This window comes from Choloepus didactylus, chromosome 2 (assembly GCF_015220235.1).
Source record: "Choloepus didactylus isolate mChoDid1 chromosome 2, mChoDid1.pri, whole genome shotgun sequence".
Classification (NCBI taxonomy): Eukaryota; Metazoa; Chordata; class Mammalia; order Pilosa; family Megalonychidae; genus Choloepus; species Choloepus didactylus.
Window position 1 is genome coordinate 36,098,385 of NC_051308.1, and position 16,271 is coordinate 36,114,655.

The 16,271-nt window shown below is 37.3% G+C and overlaps 1 protein-coding gene across 1 annotated transcript in view; it reads left to right on the forward strand.

Moving 5' to 3' along the window:
* TP53BP2 (tumor protein p53 binding protein 2) overlaps positions 1–16,271 on the forward strand; it is a 94,011-nt gene that overhangs the window by 50,028 nt on the left and 27,712 nt on the right. The window contains exons 2-3 of the mRNA XM_037823124.1: positions 2,483–2,630; positions 12,965–13,078. Coding sequence (XP_037679052.1) covers positions 2,483–2,630; positions 12,965–13,078 — 262 coding nt within the window. The remainder of the gene's footprint in view (positions 1–2,482; positions 2,631–12,964; positions 13,079–16,271) is intronic.

Genomic DNA, 16,271 nt, shown 5'->3' on the forward strand with positions numbered 1-16,271 from the left:
GTTGTTCCTCATGGTCATCCATGTCTTCTTTATATCCTTCATCTCTTTTGTCACATTTTCTTTCAACTCTCTGATTTGATTTAGAAGATTTTGTTTGAACATCTTTAATTAGTTTCAACTCTTGAATCTGTTGAGGTGTTAGTTTGTTCCTTTGACTGGGCCATATCTTCATGTTTTCTGGTGTGCCTTGTGATCTTTTGCTGTCTAGGCATCTGATTTTCTTGCTTAGTTTATTCTGGAGGTTGTTTTCTCTCTTTTGCCTTGGGTTTTCTTGTTGCTTTTCTTTGATCTCTATATGTATTTGTTTTTCTCACTGGCCAGTTGTCAGTATTCCCTTGCACTTTCTGGACTGTCTAGCAGATGGCACTGTTTGGTAACTTAATCGACCTCAAAGGCTGCTTTGTCTCTGAACACAGGCTGTGTCTACACAGGTGAGCTGAAACTGCGGGATTCCTACCCCTTCACTTTGTTGGCCAAAATCTGGCTTGATGTGGGGCTACACCTATGGCAGAGGAATCCCTCAACTGACCCAGTACTCCAGTTATCCCCAAGGCAAGGAAATGGCCTCTGGGTTCTGCTTCCCTCAAGGATGGGGAAGGGTTTTCAAACCCAGGGCTGGAAATGCAGTCTCTTTGCCCCTCACTGTCTGGGCCTTGAAATGCCCTCCCCTATCCCCTTGGTCCTCAAACTGTGGGTTATGTCTCACTGCTGTGAGAAATTTTATAATCTGTGTCCCTGGTGAGAGGATTCCTGTCTGCTGATTCTGTGCCTTTCCTGCGCTGAGCCCGAGTGAGGGGGAGGGGAGAAGACCGGCTGGTCTGGGAAGGAAGATTCTACCTGATACTTCTTTTCTTTATTTAATTTGGCATCTGCAGGGTCCTTCTCCAGTTTATATCCTCCTCCAGAGTTTCAGACAATTCAGAATTGTCCTTTTTTTTTTCGTTGGATCTCTGGAGAGGAGTTTTCAGTACCTGTTTATGGCGCCATGTTCTCTGGGTTACTTTTTAGTCCTAGTCTGTGTTTTCATGCCTCTGTGAATTAAGAACTTTCGATAACAAGAAGTGAAGACTTGGACTACCTTAAGAACACATAGTTTTAGGACATGGAGGAGCTAGGAAGCCCCTCAGGCCAAGCCTGCTGCTGGAATGGGCTACTAGTTCCCTGGTGTGTGACTTCTCTTACGATGATCAAGTCCTTGAGGCACACAGTCTGATGTCTTAGCCAGTTTCCATCATCATCCCTAATCAAGCACCACCTTTTCACAAAGAATAGCCTAAAGCAGCTTTCTCAGTTCTGGGGTAGTGAGCAGAGAAGTTGAAGTTGGAAGGGGAAGCCCTGTGACTGTTGGCAGGCGCTGTGACTGTTGTATGATACTCTGTGTCATTGTGATCATAGTACACATCCTACTCATTCTGCCTTTTTGTTTTTTTTTTTTTTAAACAGTCTGAAAACCCAAACATTTCCCAGTGTTTAACATAGTCTCATTATTTTTTTTTAAAGGCTGTGTACTGTTTGATTAAGTTTATGGTCCATAGCCTTCACATTCTATTTTCTTTGATCAGGATTATTTTCTTAGGATATATTCTCACAGAGGGATTATTCTTTCAGATTATTTGATTTTTTTATCCTAATACATATTAATTTGCTTGGAGTAGATTATTCATTGAATTGAATGAACAAAGGGATTTAGCTTTTTATATTGCCATCTGCAGTTTTTTGCTCCACTCAGTTTTGTCGTTATTGAGAATTACCATTTTTTTTTTTTTTTTTGTAATTTAATAGGTAGAAAACTTGGATTCTTCAGTAGTGTTGTTTTTAAAATGCAGCATCTATTTTTACTAGGAGAAAGACTGTTAAAGACTTTTAAATTTAAATCTTCTACTTATCCCAGGTTGATGAAGTCTTTTGCTCATCAAAGTAGGCATTTACTTTGATTAAAACATGTTAGGTTTTAAAATACATTTTCTGAATAAATAATATATGCACATGGTATAAAAATTAGGTTTCCCTCATAGTCCTGTCTCCTATTTCCCACCCCCCACATCCCTATAAGCAATTCATGTTGTTATGTTCTCATGTATACTTCCTAAAAGAGGCTGTGCATAACCCTCGTAGGGATGATAGGAAGATTTGTAGTGTGGGTCTGGCATATACTAAGAACTAGTAAGTATTTTGTAAATAGCATAATAAGACTGGCCTAAAAATGTTTAATTTGAGCTTTACAGTGAACTGGTTTGACTGTACTTCAAGGATCCCCATGGATTTTGCAGGTGCAGCTCGGGGAGAGGGGAGGGGAATCAGGCTGTCAGGGCTCCAGATCCTTCATCGTCACTTTGGCCAGAGGAAAGCTATACCATTCTGTTTTACATTTGTGCTTCTCACTGAGCTTTTGTCTGGAGAAGGGAATCTAAGATGAATAAAAAGTGACAACCACAAATTCAGACAGTATCAGTAACTGTTGTGTTTCTCTTTTTATTTTCAGATGTTTCTTACTGTGTACCTCAGTAACAATGACCAACATTTCACAGAAGTTCCAGTTACTCCTGAAACGATATGCAGAGATGTGGTGGATCTGTGCAAAGAACCTGGCGAGAGCGAGTGCCATCTGGCTGAAGTGTGGTATGGCTCTGGTATGAGACCTACACAGTCTTCTGCTTTAGTTATGCCGTCTTTTATTTTTGGTTTGTAGAAGTGGCACTGTGTGTTTATCTGCAAAGAAACTATAGAATGACATGTCCATCACGACATAGTGTTCTCCATCTAGCATTGTTGAGACATGTAAAGTCTTTTTGCTGTTTTTTTTTTTTTGTTGGTTTTGTTTTGTTTTGTTTTTTTTTTTTTTTTTTTTTTTGCAATAAAATGAAGACACCATAGTATAAAAGGTCATGTGACAGGCAGCTGATGTATCAGGTGGAAACTTCTGGGTGGAATGACACATTTAGTCAAATGTATGGTGCTCAAAAGTATTTTTTGTGTTTTTAGGCTTTACTTAATTAGAAATTTGAGGCATCCTGTTTTGCCATCTCTAAGTGTTTGTAGGTTTTCAGGGAAAACTATTCAGTTTTATAGTTGAAGAGCTATAATGGCAAAGGGCTGTGGTGTACTCACAGGCTTATTTTAAGGCTTGAAATTAATCCCTCAGTATGGTTCTTTTGGGCTCTAAAATAAGACAGCTTGGCTTATTTTTGGCTCCATAGGAATTTGTAGATGTGGGAGTAATTTTACATCATTTCTGCCTTGCTCCCACATGGCCTGGGTAAACCCCCACTGTCTCCTTTTTGTCCTCTGATGTTGCCAATTGTCCCAACGCAAGTTACATGCTGTGTTAATTGGATTCACACCGTTCACTATATCTTACTTCAACTGAGCCCTCACTTCTAACTGGGCAAATCCTTTTATTCATCTTTGATTGACTTTCTATAGTTGTATGTTCTAGAAGGTCTTCTGCACTCTTCCTGCATTACTTCCTTCTTTTTCCCTTCAAATAGGAGCTAGATGGAACATTTTTTATAAAGCCCAAGTGGTATTTTAAAAATGTAAATTGGATAATTTCACTTTCTTACTTAAACCTCTTTAGGGGTTTTCTCTTCCACTTAGAATAAAATTCAAACTCTTCATCTTAGATCATGAAGTATACGTTCATTGTCTTTGATGTCGTCTGGTACCATTTTCCACAATTTTGCCCCATTGCTGCAGCTCTTTCTATTCCTTGAATATGCTCTTTTCCACTTTTAAACCTTTGCATTATTAGCTGTGCCCACTGCCTGTATTTCTCTCTCTCCAAATTTTTCCATTGGTGGTTTCTTCTGGTCATTCGGATTTCAACTAAAATATAGCTTCCTCTGAGAGGCTTTCCCTGAACTCCCTGCTAAAATAGCATGATGTTTTCTGTCATGCCATCCTGATTTAATCCTTTGCATATCTAATGTTTTGTGTTTATTGGTTTATTGTCTTTTTAATCCCTGCCACCCCAAATCCACTCACTAGAATGTAGAGAATGTAGAGATCATGCCTGTCTTGCTCATTGCTGTATCCCCAGCTCAAAGAGAGTGCTGGTACCTAGTTAGGTGCTCAATAAATATTTACCTAGTGATTAGATAAACAAACATGTACTGTTTCTGGTGGCCTCCTTGCATGCCACAAATTACCTTGCTTTATGTTTTACTGAGATAATTGAAACCATCCATTGTGAGCTTCTTCAGGCTTTTGCTTCTGTACCTCGGATTCTTTTTGAATGTGTAACCACCCTTTCTTCTTATTTTCTTAGAGGAAGAAGTGTTTTTCCTTTTTGCCAAGGCTTCGTCTTGGAATCAGTGCTTGATTTCACCTGGAGCTCAGAAAAAGAGGCCTAGGCTGGAGAGAACCCCTTGCAGTCTGAGTTTTGCTTCCAGTAGTGAGATCTGTCCTCATAAAACCAGATCAAAATTTGATCTTCTTTGAGTTTTTTTGCAGCAGTTGACTGATTCTTTAGTTTATGAAATTTGTGCTGTTTCTCTCCAACATTTTTTTGTGTCCTTTATGTAATGTGTGTGTGTAAAAGTAAAAGTTCTTACACTTTTGTTTGATATTACTATCACCATATCAGCTTCCTTTTTTTTTTTTTATTTTTACACTGCTTTTTATGTAGAAAATGTTCACATTTTGTATACAAAGGGTTAAATAAAATATATTGTTAAAATTAATTTAGCCTGTTTATTTATTTTTTTAATTCAGTTTTATTGAAATATATTCATAAACCATACAGTCATCCATTGTATACAATCAACTGTTCACAGTATGATCATATAGTTATGCGTTCATCACCACAATCTATTTCTGAACATTTTCCTTACATCAGAAAGAATCAGAATAAGAATAAAAAATAAAAGTGAAAAGAGAATACCCAAACCATCCCCCCATCCCACCCTATTTGTCATTTAGTTTTTACTCCCATTTTTCTACTGATTTTTTTTCAATTTTTTAACTTTGTTTATCAAAAAATTAAAAACAAACAGGCAAACAACAACCAAAAAACCCCCACAACATTTCAAACAAAGCAATGGATTAAGGAAAACAAATAACCTAAAATAACTACTTTGCTTCCAATATGTTCCTACCATACCCCAAGAAAATTAATAAACCATGTCCAAACAGGGGAGTAAGAAAAACAAATAATCACATTGCTTCCAACATGTTCCTACCATACCCCAAGAAAATTAACAACCCCTAAGAAAACAATGGAATAAGAGAAAAAAAAAAACCTAAAATAACTCTATTGCTTCCAACATGATCTTACTATATCCAAGAAAGTTTACAAACCATAATCATTCCTGAGCATTCCCATAACCTTGAGATTACCCTCCATAGTTTATCTGTTCTTATTAGATTATCATTCCCCCTCCACTAATTGGTATCTCTAGGTCCCCTACATTCTACAGTATAAAACATTGTACATTTTTCACAGAATTCACATTAGTGGTAACATACAATATCTCTCTTTTTGTGCCTGGCTTATTTTGCTCAGCATTATGTCTTTTTTTTTTTTTAATCTTCATTTTATTGAGATATATTCATATACCACGCAGTCATACAAAACAAATCGTACTTTTGATTGTTCACAGTACCATTACATAGTTGTACATTCATCACCCAAATCAATCCCTGACACCTTCATTAGCACACACACAAGAATAACAAGAATAATAATTAGAGTGAAAAAGAGCAATTGAAGTAAAAAAGAACACTGGGTACCTTTGTCTGTTTGTTTCCTTCCCCTATTTTTCTACTCATCCATCCATAAACTAGACGAAGTGGAGTGTGGTCCTTATGGCTTTCCCAATCCCCTTGCCACCCCTCATAAGCTACATTTTTATACAACTGTCTTCGAGATTCATGGGTTCTGGGTTATAGTTTGATAGTTTCAGGTATTTTGCCATATAAGCAAAATAATGAATGTAAAAGGTGACATAACTGCAGATCCCGAAGAAATTAAAAAAAATTATAAGAAGATACTATGAACACCTGTATGGCAACAAACTGGATAATGTAGAGGAAATGGACAATTTCCTGGAAACATATGAACAACCTAGACTGACCAGAGAAGAAATAGAAGACCTCAACCAGCCCGTCACAAGGAAAGAGATCCAATCAGTCATCAAAAATCTTCCAACAAATAAATGCCCAGGGCCAGATGGCTTCACAAGGGAATTCTACCAAACTTTCCAGAAAGAACTGACATCAATCTTACTCAAACTCTTTCAAAACATTGAAGAAAATGGAACACTACTTAACTCATTTTATGAAGCTAACATCAATCTAATACCAAAACCAGGCAAAGATGCTACAAGAAAGGAAAACTACCGGGCAATCTCCCTAATGAATATAGATGCAAAAATCCTCAACAAAATACTTGCAAATCGAATCCAAAGACACATTAAAAAAATCATACACCATGACCAAGTGGGATTCATTCCAGGCATGCAAGGATGGTTCAACATAAGAAAATCAATCAATGTATTACAACACATTAACAATTCGAAAGGGAAAAATCAAATCATCTCAATAGATGCTGAAAAATTATTTGACAAAATCCAACATCCGTTTTTGATAAAAACACTTCAAAAGGTAGGAATTGAAGGAAACTTCCTCAATATGATAAAGAGCATATATGAAAAACCCACAGCCAGCATAGTACTCAATGGTGAGAGACTGAAAGCCTTCCCTCTAAGATCAGGAACAAGACAAGGATGCCCGCTATCACCACTGTTATTCAGCATTGTGCTGGAATTGCTAGCCAGGGCAATCCGGCAAGACAAAGAAATAAAAGGCATCCAAATTGGAAAAGAGGAAGTAAAACTGTCATTGTTTGCAGATGATTTGATCTTATATCTGGAAAACCCTGAGAAATCGACGATAGAGCTACTAGAGCTAATAAACAAATTTAGCAAAGTAGCAGGATACAAGATTAATGCACATAAGTCAGTAATGTTTCTATATGCTGGAAGTGAACAAACTGAAGAGACACTCAAGAAAAAGATGCCATTTTCAATAACAACTAAAAAAATCAAGTACCTAGGAATAAACTTAACCAAAGATGTGAAATACCTATACAAAGAAAACTACATAACTCTAGTAAAAGAAATAGAAGGGGACCTTAAAAGATGGAAAAATATTCCATGTTCATGGATAGGAAGGCTAAATGTCATTAAGATGTCAATTCTACCCAAACTCATCTACAAATTCAATGCAATCCCAATCAAAATTCCAACAACCTACTTTGCAGACTTGGAAAAGCTAGTTATGAAATTTATTTGGAAAGGGAAGATGCCTCGAATTGCTAAAGACACTCTAAAAAAGAAAAACAAAGTGGGAGGACTTACACTCCCTGACTTTGAAGCTTATTATAAACCCACAGTTATCAGACCAGCATGGTACTGGCACAAAGATAGACATATAGATCAATGGAATCGAATTGAGAATTCGGAGATAGACCCCCAGAACTATGGCAGAGTGATCTTTGATAAGGGCCCCAAAGTCACTGAACTGGGTCATAATGGTCTTTTCAACAAATGGGGCTGGGAGAGTTGGATATTCATAGCCAAAAGAATGAAGGAGGACCCCTACCTCACACCCTACACAAAAATTACCTCAAAATGGACCAAAGATCTCAATATAAAAGAAAGTACCATAAAACTCCTAGAAGATAATGTAGGAAAACATCCTCAAGACCTTGTATTAGGTGGACACTTCCTAGACTTTACACCCAAAGCACAAGCAACAAAACAAAAAATAGATTAATGGGAACTCCTCAAGCTTACAAGTTTCTGTACCTCAAAGGAATTTCTCAAAAAGGTAAAGAGGCAGCGAACTCAATGGGAAAAAATTTTTGGAAACCATGTATCTGACAAAAGACTGATATCTTGCATATATAAAGAAATCCTACAACTCAATGACAGCAGTACAGACAGCCCAATTATAAAATGGGCAAAAGATATGAAAAGACAGTTCTCTGAAGAGGAAATACAAATGGCCAAGAAACACATGAAAAAATGTTCAGCTTCACTAGCTATTAAAGAGATGCAAATTAAGACCACAATGAGATAGCATCTAACACCAATTACAATGGCTGCCATTAAACAAACAGGAAACTGCAAATGCTGGAAGGGATGTGGAGAAATTGGAACTCTTATTCATTGTTGCTGGGACGGTATGATGGTTCAGCCACTCCTTAGAAAATGAGATATAGAGTTACCCTTCAATCCAGCGATTGCACTTCTCGGTATATACCCGGAAGATCGGAAAGCAGTGACACGAACAGATATCTGCATGCCAATGTTCATAGCAGCATTGTTCACAATTGCCAAGAGATGGAAACAACCCAAATGTCCTTCAAGAGATGAGTGGATAAATAAAATGTGGTATATACACATGATGGAATACTACACAGCAGTAAGAAGGAACGATGTTGTGAAACATATGACAACATGGATGAACCTTGAAGACATAATGCTGAGCGAAATAAGCCAGGCACAAAAAGAGAAATATTATATGCTACCACTGATGTGAACTTTGAAAAATGTAAAACAAACGGTTTATAATGTAGAATGTAGGGGAACTAGCGATAGCAATTAAGGAAGGGGGAGAAGAACAGATAAGGTATCATGGGTAAATTTAACGTTCTGGGAATGCCCATGAATGACTATGGTCTGTTAATTTCCGATGGGTATAGTAGGAACAAGTTCACAGAAATGTTGCTGTATTAGGTAACTTTCTTAGAGTAGAGTAGGAACATGTTGGAAGTAAAGTAGTTATCTTAGGTTAGTTGTCTTTTTCTTTTTCTTACTCCCTTGTTATGGTCTCTTTGAAATGTTCTTTTATTGTATGTTTTTTTTTTAAATTATTTTTTATTTTTTTATTTTTCATACAGTTGATTAAAAAAAGATGTTAAAAAAAAAAACAAGGAAAAAAATATGTAGAGCCCCCTTGAGGAGCCTGTGGAGAATGCAGGGTATTGGCCTACCCCACCTCGATGGTTGCTAACATGACCACAGACATAGGGGACTGGTGGTTTGATGGGTTGAGCCCTCTACCACAGGATTTACCGTTGGGAAGACTGTTGCTGCAAAGGAAAGGCTAGGCCTCCCTATAATTGTGCCTAAGAGCCTCCTCCCGAATGCCTCTTTGTTGCTCAGATGTGTCCTTGTCTCTCTACCTAAGCCAACTTGGCAGGTGAACTCACTGCCCTCCCCCCTATGTGGGATCAGACACCCAAGGGAGTGAAATCTCCCTGGCAACGTGGACTATGACTCCCGGGAAGGAATATAGACCTGGCATCCTGGGATGGAGAACATCTTCTTGACCAAAAGGGGGATGTGAAAGGAAATGAAATAAGCTTCAGTGGCAGAGATTCCAAAAGGAGCCGAGGTCACTCTGGTGGGAACTCTTACGCACAATTTAGACAACCCTTTTTAGGCCCTAAAGAATTGGGGTACCTGGTGGTAGATACCTGAAACTATCAAACTACAACCCAGAACCCATGAATCTCGAAGACAATTGTATAAAAATGTAGCTTATAAGGGGTGACAATGGGATTGGGAAAGCCATAAGGACCACACTCCCCTGTGTCTAGTTTATGGATGAATGAGTAGAAAAATAGGGGAAGGAAACAAACAGACAGACAGACAGACAAAGGCACTCAGTCTTCTTTTTTACTTTAATTGCTCTTTTTCACTTTATTATTCTTGTTATTTTTGTGTGTGTGCTAATGAAGGTGTCAGGGATTGATTTAGGTGATGAATGTACAACTGTGTAATGGTACTGCAAACAATCTAATGTACGATTTGTTTTGTATGACTGCATGGTATGTGAATATATCTCAATAAAATGAAGATGTAAAAAAAAAAAAACCATATTGTGTACTTGGATAAAATAGAAAACAACAGGCAAAGAAACTTGAGATCTAAGCTCCAAATTGCAAAATTATTTTATCCTAAAATGCTAACTTTACCTCAACACTTAACATTTTTTGCCCTGTGTTCATCGTAGAAATATACAAAAAGAACACAGGTATCTCTTAGATATATACAGGTTTAGGATTATTGTCTTCCTGTGGCTTATTTCTTTTATCACAAAATGTTGACCCTCTTTAACCCTATAAATAACCTTGTGTTAAAATCAGTATTTTGCCTTATACTAATATTGCTGCTCCAATCTTCTTTTAGTTTATATTTGTGTACTTTGTCTTTTAACATCTGTTTACTTTCAACTTTTCAATGTCATAAAATTTAAGTATGACTCTTTTAAACAGCATAGAGCTGGATTAGAAAAATCTAATATGAGAATCTTTTTTGTAAAAGTAGTGTTTAATCCATTTTCATTTATGAAATCCCTGGTGTATTTGGACTTAATTCTGCTTTTGATTAAGTTTCTTTATTTGCAAGTTTCCTGCATCTGCAAGTTTGGGAAGCTAAACCTTTGATTTAGCTGCTACCCTTAAAATCTACAGTTCTTTCATTCAGTCATATTTATTAGGCACCTGTTGTGTGCCTAGGCACTATTGTAGCTGCTAGGAATTCTTAGGTGAACAAGAGATCACAGATGTCCCAGCCCTCGGAGAGTTTACAATCTAGTGGTAGAGATAGGCATTAAATAGGTAAGTGAATAAAAGTGGTGATAGTGCCGTGAAGAAAAAGAAGACAGTGTAAGGAGGTGGTAGACAGTGATGGAGAGTGGATGGAAGCCTGTCTGACGGGATGACACTTGAGCAGAGACCCAAATGAGGAGAGGGCTCCTGCCCTGTAAAGTTGTGAATGTTAAGTGTTCTGGGCTGAGGTAGTTCTGACTGGAAAGACCCTGAGATAATGAGCTTGGCCTTAATTGAAGAGCAGCCATCAGGACCCTAGCTCTGGAGCTTCGAAGCAGGGTCATATTCCTCTGGGCAGTGTAGCGTGAGCTCGAAGTGACCTCTCTTCCTTTGAGTTCCCTCTTTGCTCCTGGAACCTGGAGATTTCTCTTGTTTCTATTTTTCTTTCTTTTTTTTTTTAAATCTTCATTTTATTGAGATATATTCACATACCATGCAGTCATACAAAACAAATCGTACTTTCGATTGTTTGCAGTACCATTACACAGTTGTACATTCATCACCTAAATCAATCCCTGACACCTTCATTAGCACACACACAAAAATAACAAGAATAATAATTAAAGTGAAAAAGAGCAATTAAAGTAAAAAAGAACACTGGGTACCTTTGTCTGTCTGTCTGTCTGTTTGTTTCCTTCCCCTATTTTTCTACTCATCCATCCGTAAACTAGACAAAAGGGAGTATGGTCCTTATGGCTTTCCCAATCCCATTGTCACTCCTTATAACCTACATTTTTAAACAATTGTCTTCGAGATTCATGGGTTCTGGGTTGTAGTTTGATAGTTTCAGGTATCCACCACCAGCTACCCCAATTCTTTAGGACCTGAAAAGGGTTGTCTAAATTGTGCGTAATAGTGCCCACCAGAGTGACCTCTCGGCTCCCCATGGAATCTCTCCGCCACTGAAGCTTATTTCATTTCCCCCTTTTGGCCAAGAAGATGTTCTCCATCCCAGGATGCCGGGTCTACATTCCTCCCCGGGAGTCATATTCCACGTTGCCAGGGAGATTCACTCCGTTGGGTGTCTGATCCCACGTAGAGGGGAGGACAGTACTCTCACGTTTCAAGTTGGCTCAGGTAGAGAGAGAGGGCCACATCTGAGCAACAAAGAGGCATTCCGGAGGAGGCTCTTAGGCAGAATTATAGGGAGGCCTAGCCTCTCCTTTGCAGCATCTCTTGTTTCTTTTGAATACAGCTATGTATGTTTTCTTTTGTGAGAAGGGTCTATCAGGATTTTTTAAAAGGGGTGTCTACTCAGCTAAGGGTGTTTCCTTTTTGTGGGGGTGGGAGGGTTTTGTTTAGAATTTCTGTGGTTTATAGAAGGGAGTTATCTGTGTCATCCCAGTATGCCTTGTTATTGGAAATAGAACCAGAACTGTGCTTGGTTGTTGCCATCAAGCAGATTAATTTCAGAGTTAGTTCAAAAATTGGCTGCTGCTTCCTTGGCTGCTGTGTTCTCTGCATTTGAGGTACTCAGATGATGTTAGTCTTTGATTCCTGATAAGTCTATTGAGTTTGCTTAGATTATTTCGATAATCGTATATTTAAAAATTATAATAACTTTGAGTTTCTTTGATTTTTTAGCAGTTGCATCCTCCAGCAGTATGTTTGGATTTTTATATCCTGGATCCCTTGAGATTAAAAGATTTTTCTAGGGAGCTAGATTATACATTTTTTCTCCTGTAGCTCTCATTTTTTAGGCTGTTTAGCTGTGCCTTTTTTTTTTTTTGATATTTTGTTTTTATTCCTTTCTTTTGTGCCCTTCTTTTTGCTTCAGAAAAGTTCTGAGAACTGGCAATCTTGTTGGATGAAGAGGCAGATATGTAGTTCCACTGTAATAAATAGCCTTTTGTTGGAAATGAATGTCTAGTATTTAATATGGTTTGTTTTTGAAAGTATAGTTTAATAGCCTAGTGGATAATAAGACTAGGCTATTTAGAGTTGTTTTTAATTTTCCTATTTGTATATTTATAGAATCAAAGAACATTGAGGTTACAAGGAACCTCAGAGACCAGTCTGGTCAGAAACTTTTGAAACCCAAAGAATTTATTAATGGTATCCCTGTGGCTGTAAAGCTAGTTAGAGGTCCACTGGATTAAAATCTTGAGTTCCCTACTGCTGGCCCAGATCCATTCCTCTTTCCAGTGCTCCGTTCTGGCTTGACACTGATTTTATGTGTGGAAAATCTGTGATACTTCATTTTCTAAGAGTTCTTTTAATGCAAAATAGATTACCTTCTAAGTTTTTCCACATTCATAATGCATAGTTTGCAGGAAGTATAGATGGTTAAATGTCTTTTTTTTTTCACCTAGAGATAATGTGATTTCAATTCATTTCTTTTAGAACGTCCAGTTGCTGATAATGAGCGAATGTTTGATGTTCTGCAACGATTTGGAAGTCAGAGGAATGAAGTTCGTTTCTTCCTCCGCCATGAATGCCCTCCCAGCAGGGACACTGGTAGGTAGTATTTTATGTATCATAACAAATATTTGAGCTTTTTTTTTGTGCAGTGGAGTAGTTGGAGGAGGGTTGGCACATGATCAGGAGCCAGGTAATTTGAAGGGAGATGAGAGGTAAGGAAGTAGAAACAGTGAGGATAGACTAGAGGGAAGAGAGAAAGGATTACAGTTTTTTTTGTTTGTTTGTTTTGTTTTGAAGATGGAACAAGTTTGACCATAGTTTTTTAATGTGGGTGGGAAGGAGTCAATTAGAGCAAGAAGTTAGAAATATAAGAGAGAGGGAATAGTTAATTTGGCAAGATCCCTGAGAAAGGTGCTCCCACAACCCTGGTGGAGAGATCCCTTTTAGATAAGAGGACAGAAAGGACAGAAAGAAAAGTGTTGCAGATATAGGTAAATTTGTGCATTTTGTGGTAACAAACTGAAGGACTTCCCACCTGAAAACATTTATTTTTTTGTGTGAGGTTTAGTAGGCAAAGTCATGGGAAAGTGATGATGATGATGATGATGAAAGTGAGGTTGGAAGTGTGAGCTTTTGTGAAGAATAGGAGAGAGTACTTACCAGGGAAGCCAGATTGCTGGGAACTGTTGAAGGTCATTTGTGATTAGAGACTATGGAAGACTGTGATTTTTCTTCAGCATGTTGTGCAGCCCATGTGGGGTTTGTAAGTGGAGAAGCAGATAGTTGGATTGATCCAAGGTTGGGGTTTTGGCAGACAAATTCAGTGGGAAGTCAGTGGGATGGGGGGGTGGGGTGGGTGTTGTCAAGGTAGAGATTCAAGTAATGGACCGTGCCATTTAAGCTGGGTGGGGAAGAAGTGAAGATAGGAGGGGGCTGTGGAGGACAAGTAGACAAGAGTTAAGAGGCTAGGAGTCTCAGATTAAAGAATAGGTGTAGTGAAAGGAAATGAGTAAAAATAGATTGAAAGTAAATCTTCATTAAAAAGTAGACTCTTTTTGTATTTAAGGTTTCAGAGGTAGAATACTTCTAGGTGATATGATTCTGTGTTTGGCCATGAAATGAGTCTGGATTAGAATGGAGATGAAATAGCCACAGAACCGAGATTCTAGCTTTTGGATGGATCATTCTGTGTGAAAGATAAGGTGATCAAAGTAAAGGCAAGATTTGGAGATGGAGAGAACAAAAGAATCAGGTGGTCACATCTTTTAAGACTGATGGTTGTGAGCAGTTGTTTATGGATGACAGTAAGAACAGGGTAGAAGGTAATACAAAAGGGTGGAAGCAACATAAGACAATGAAGACAACACCACCATTCCTGTGACCTGGAGATCTTACAGGATGTGAGAGAAATCAGATTTGAAGCAGCTTCAAATCTGAGATCTCTGAGGGGAAGGTGTGTTCTCAGTGGAAAATCACTGGTTGAACCAGGAGTGCTGTGTATTTCTATAAATGCAGAGTCTTTAAAATGGAAAGTTGAGAGTCATTTGAGACTTCAGTGTATAATTATTGGGAGTAAGAATGTAAATAATGTTAATTATTGGGTGTTATAAAATCTCAATTTTGTAATTAAATATTCCTTTTATACAAGCAATTAAAACTTAATTTTAGAGTGTGAAGAGCCCTAGAATTGCCTCAGTTTGGCCTTTTCTGCTGCAGATGAGACACCCTGTTCCTTGGGGGTTAAATGACTTGTCAGAGGCCACACAGCTAGAGGCAGAGCCAGGAGTGGAACCTGAATCACCTGAACTAGGCTGGCTTATTGTCTTTCAGTAATACTGGTGTCTGTAATTTTATTTTAAAAAAACATATATTTTTTTCCTGTGCGTTCTTTTTTGTAGTTGTAAATTGGTATTAGCATTTTGTTTTTATTTTGTTCTTTATATTACTGTGTCCATCTTCTGATAAATGAATTGAATTTTACCTTTCATCTACCAGTTCAAACATCTTCTTGATTAGTACTGGATAAATTATTAAATAGCCTCTCAATAGTGAAATATGCAGTTTCGGTGTGTCTGTAATGTGAGAAATAGAATCTGAAGATAAAGGAACTGTTTTCACATTGTTGCAAAACACCAGTGCCACATAGTGTTTAAACTGGGATAAAACAGTATAGCTTTTCAGTGTTAATTAATCTTTTTAGTATAGACTTCTAGATGAAGGATTAGGAGGCTGTTACCATATAATTTTTGCAATTTAACTAGGACCTGTGACCCAGAATATACATGAAATGATTTTTAAAACTCTTGCTTTTTTCTCTTTAACAGAATTTATGTAACTGAAAACGTGAAGGAGAGACTAGTTAAGTGCTGTCCCTTTGAGGTAGCAAAGAAAGCAATTATTCTTAAATTCTAGAAGTTTTATTTCCCTTACAGAATTACTGTGACAGATTACCTGAGCTATTTTGTTGGAGAATTGAATGGTAGAAGGTTAGGTTTAAGTATGATGTCTGGCTCTGAGGACTGACATATCTGTTTATTAGCATAGGAATATGTGCTAAACTTCAAGTTAGTTTCAATAGACATTTAATTGAAAATAAATTTTAATCTAAAATTTCTTCAGGTAGTTTAATAACTTTTTTAATTTCTGGGAAGTACAGGTATAAGTTTAATTATTTTTGAAAATTCTCTTTGTTGATGTTGTTTGTTTCTTGTAATGTGTTAAGCCAAGATTAATTTCTTCTTATGATGCATTAAGTGGGACTGATAGACCCATATATTTTAGCCTGAAAATTTCTTTTTAGCCACAAAACCTGGATATATGGTGCTTTCTAGCTAATACTTTTCCAAAATAAAAATAGAAACTTTTTACTTAAATAAATGGGGAAGTACTTCACAGTACTTATGAATTACCACAAAATGTCCTCAGTAGACCAAATATTCAAGATACCACTTGTTCTTTTTCAATTGCTTCCTTCTCCTGTAAGTTAGAAAAACTGTTAATGAGCACAAGGATGGACTGATTTAATTTTCACTTCTTTTGATGAATCTATCTATACCTGATTTTACTTCTGTGTAGCTAAATAGAGAACCAGGAGAAGCAACTATAAGCAAATGAAATGCATTTATTTTGTTAATTTTCCCTCCTTTGGTTTATGAATCATGTAGCTTTCTTAGTGTACAGTTAGTATGTCGTGTTTCTTCGTGTTAACTATTCACTGTTCCAAGTAATTGATTTTCCAAAGTAGGCTGAATTATAAGACCTTAAAACCTTTGCTTTTAGAAAATATTTT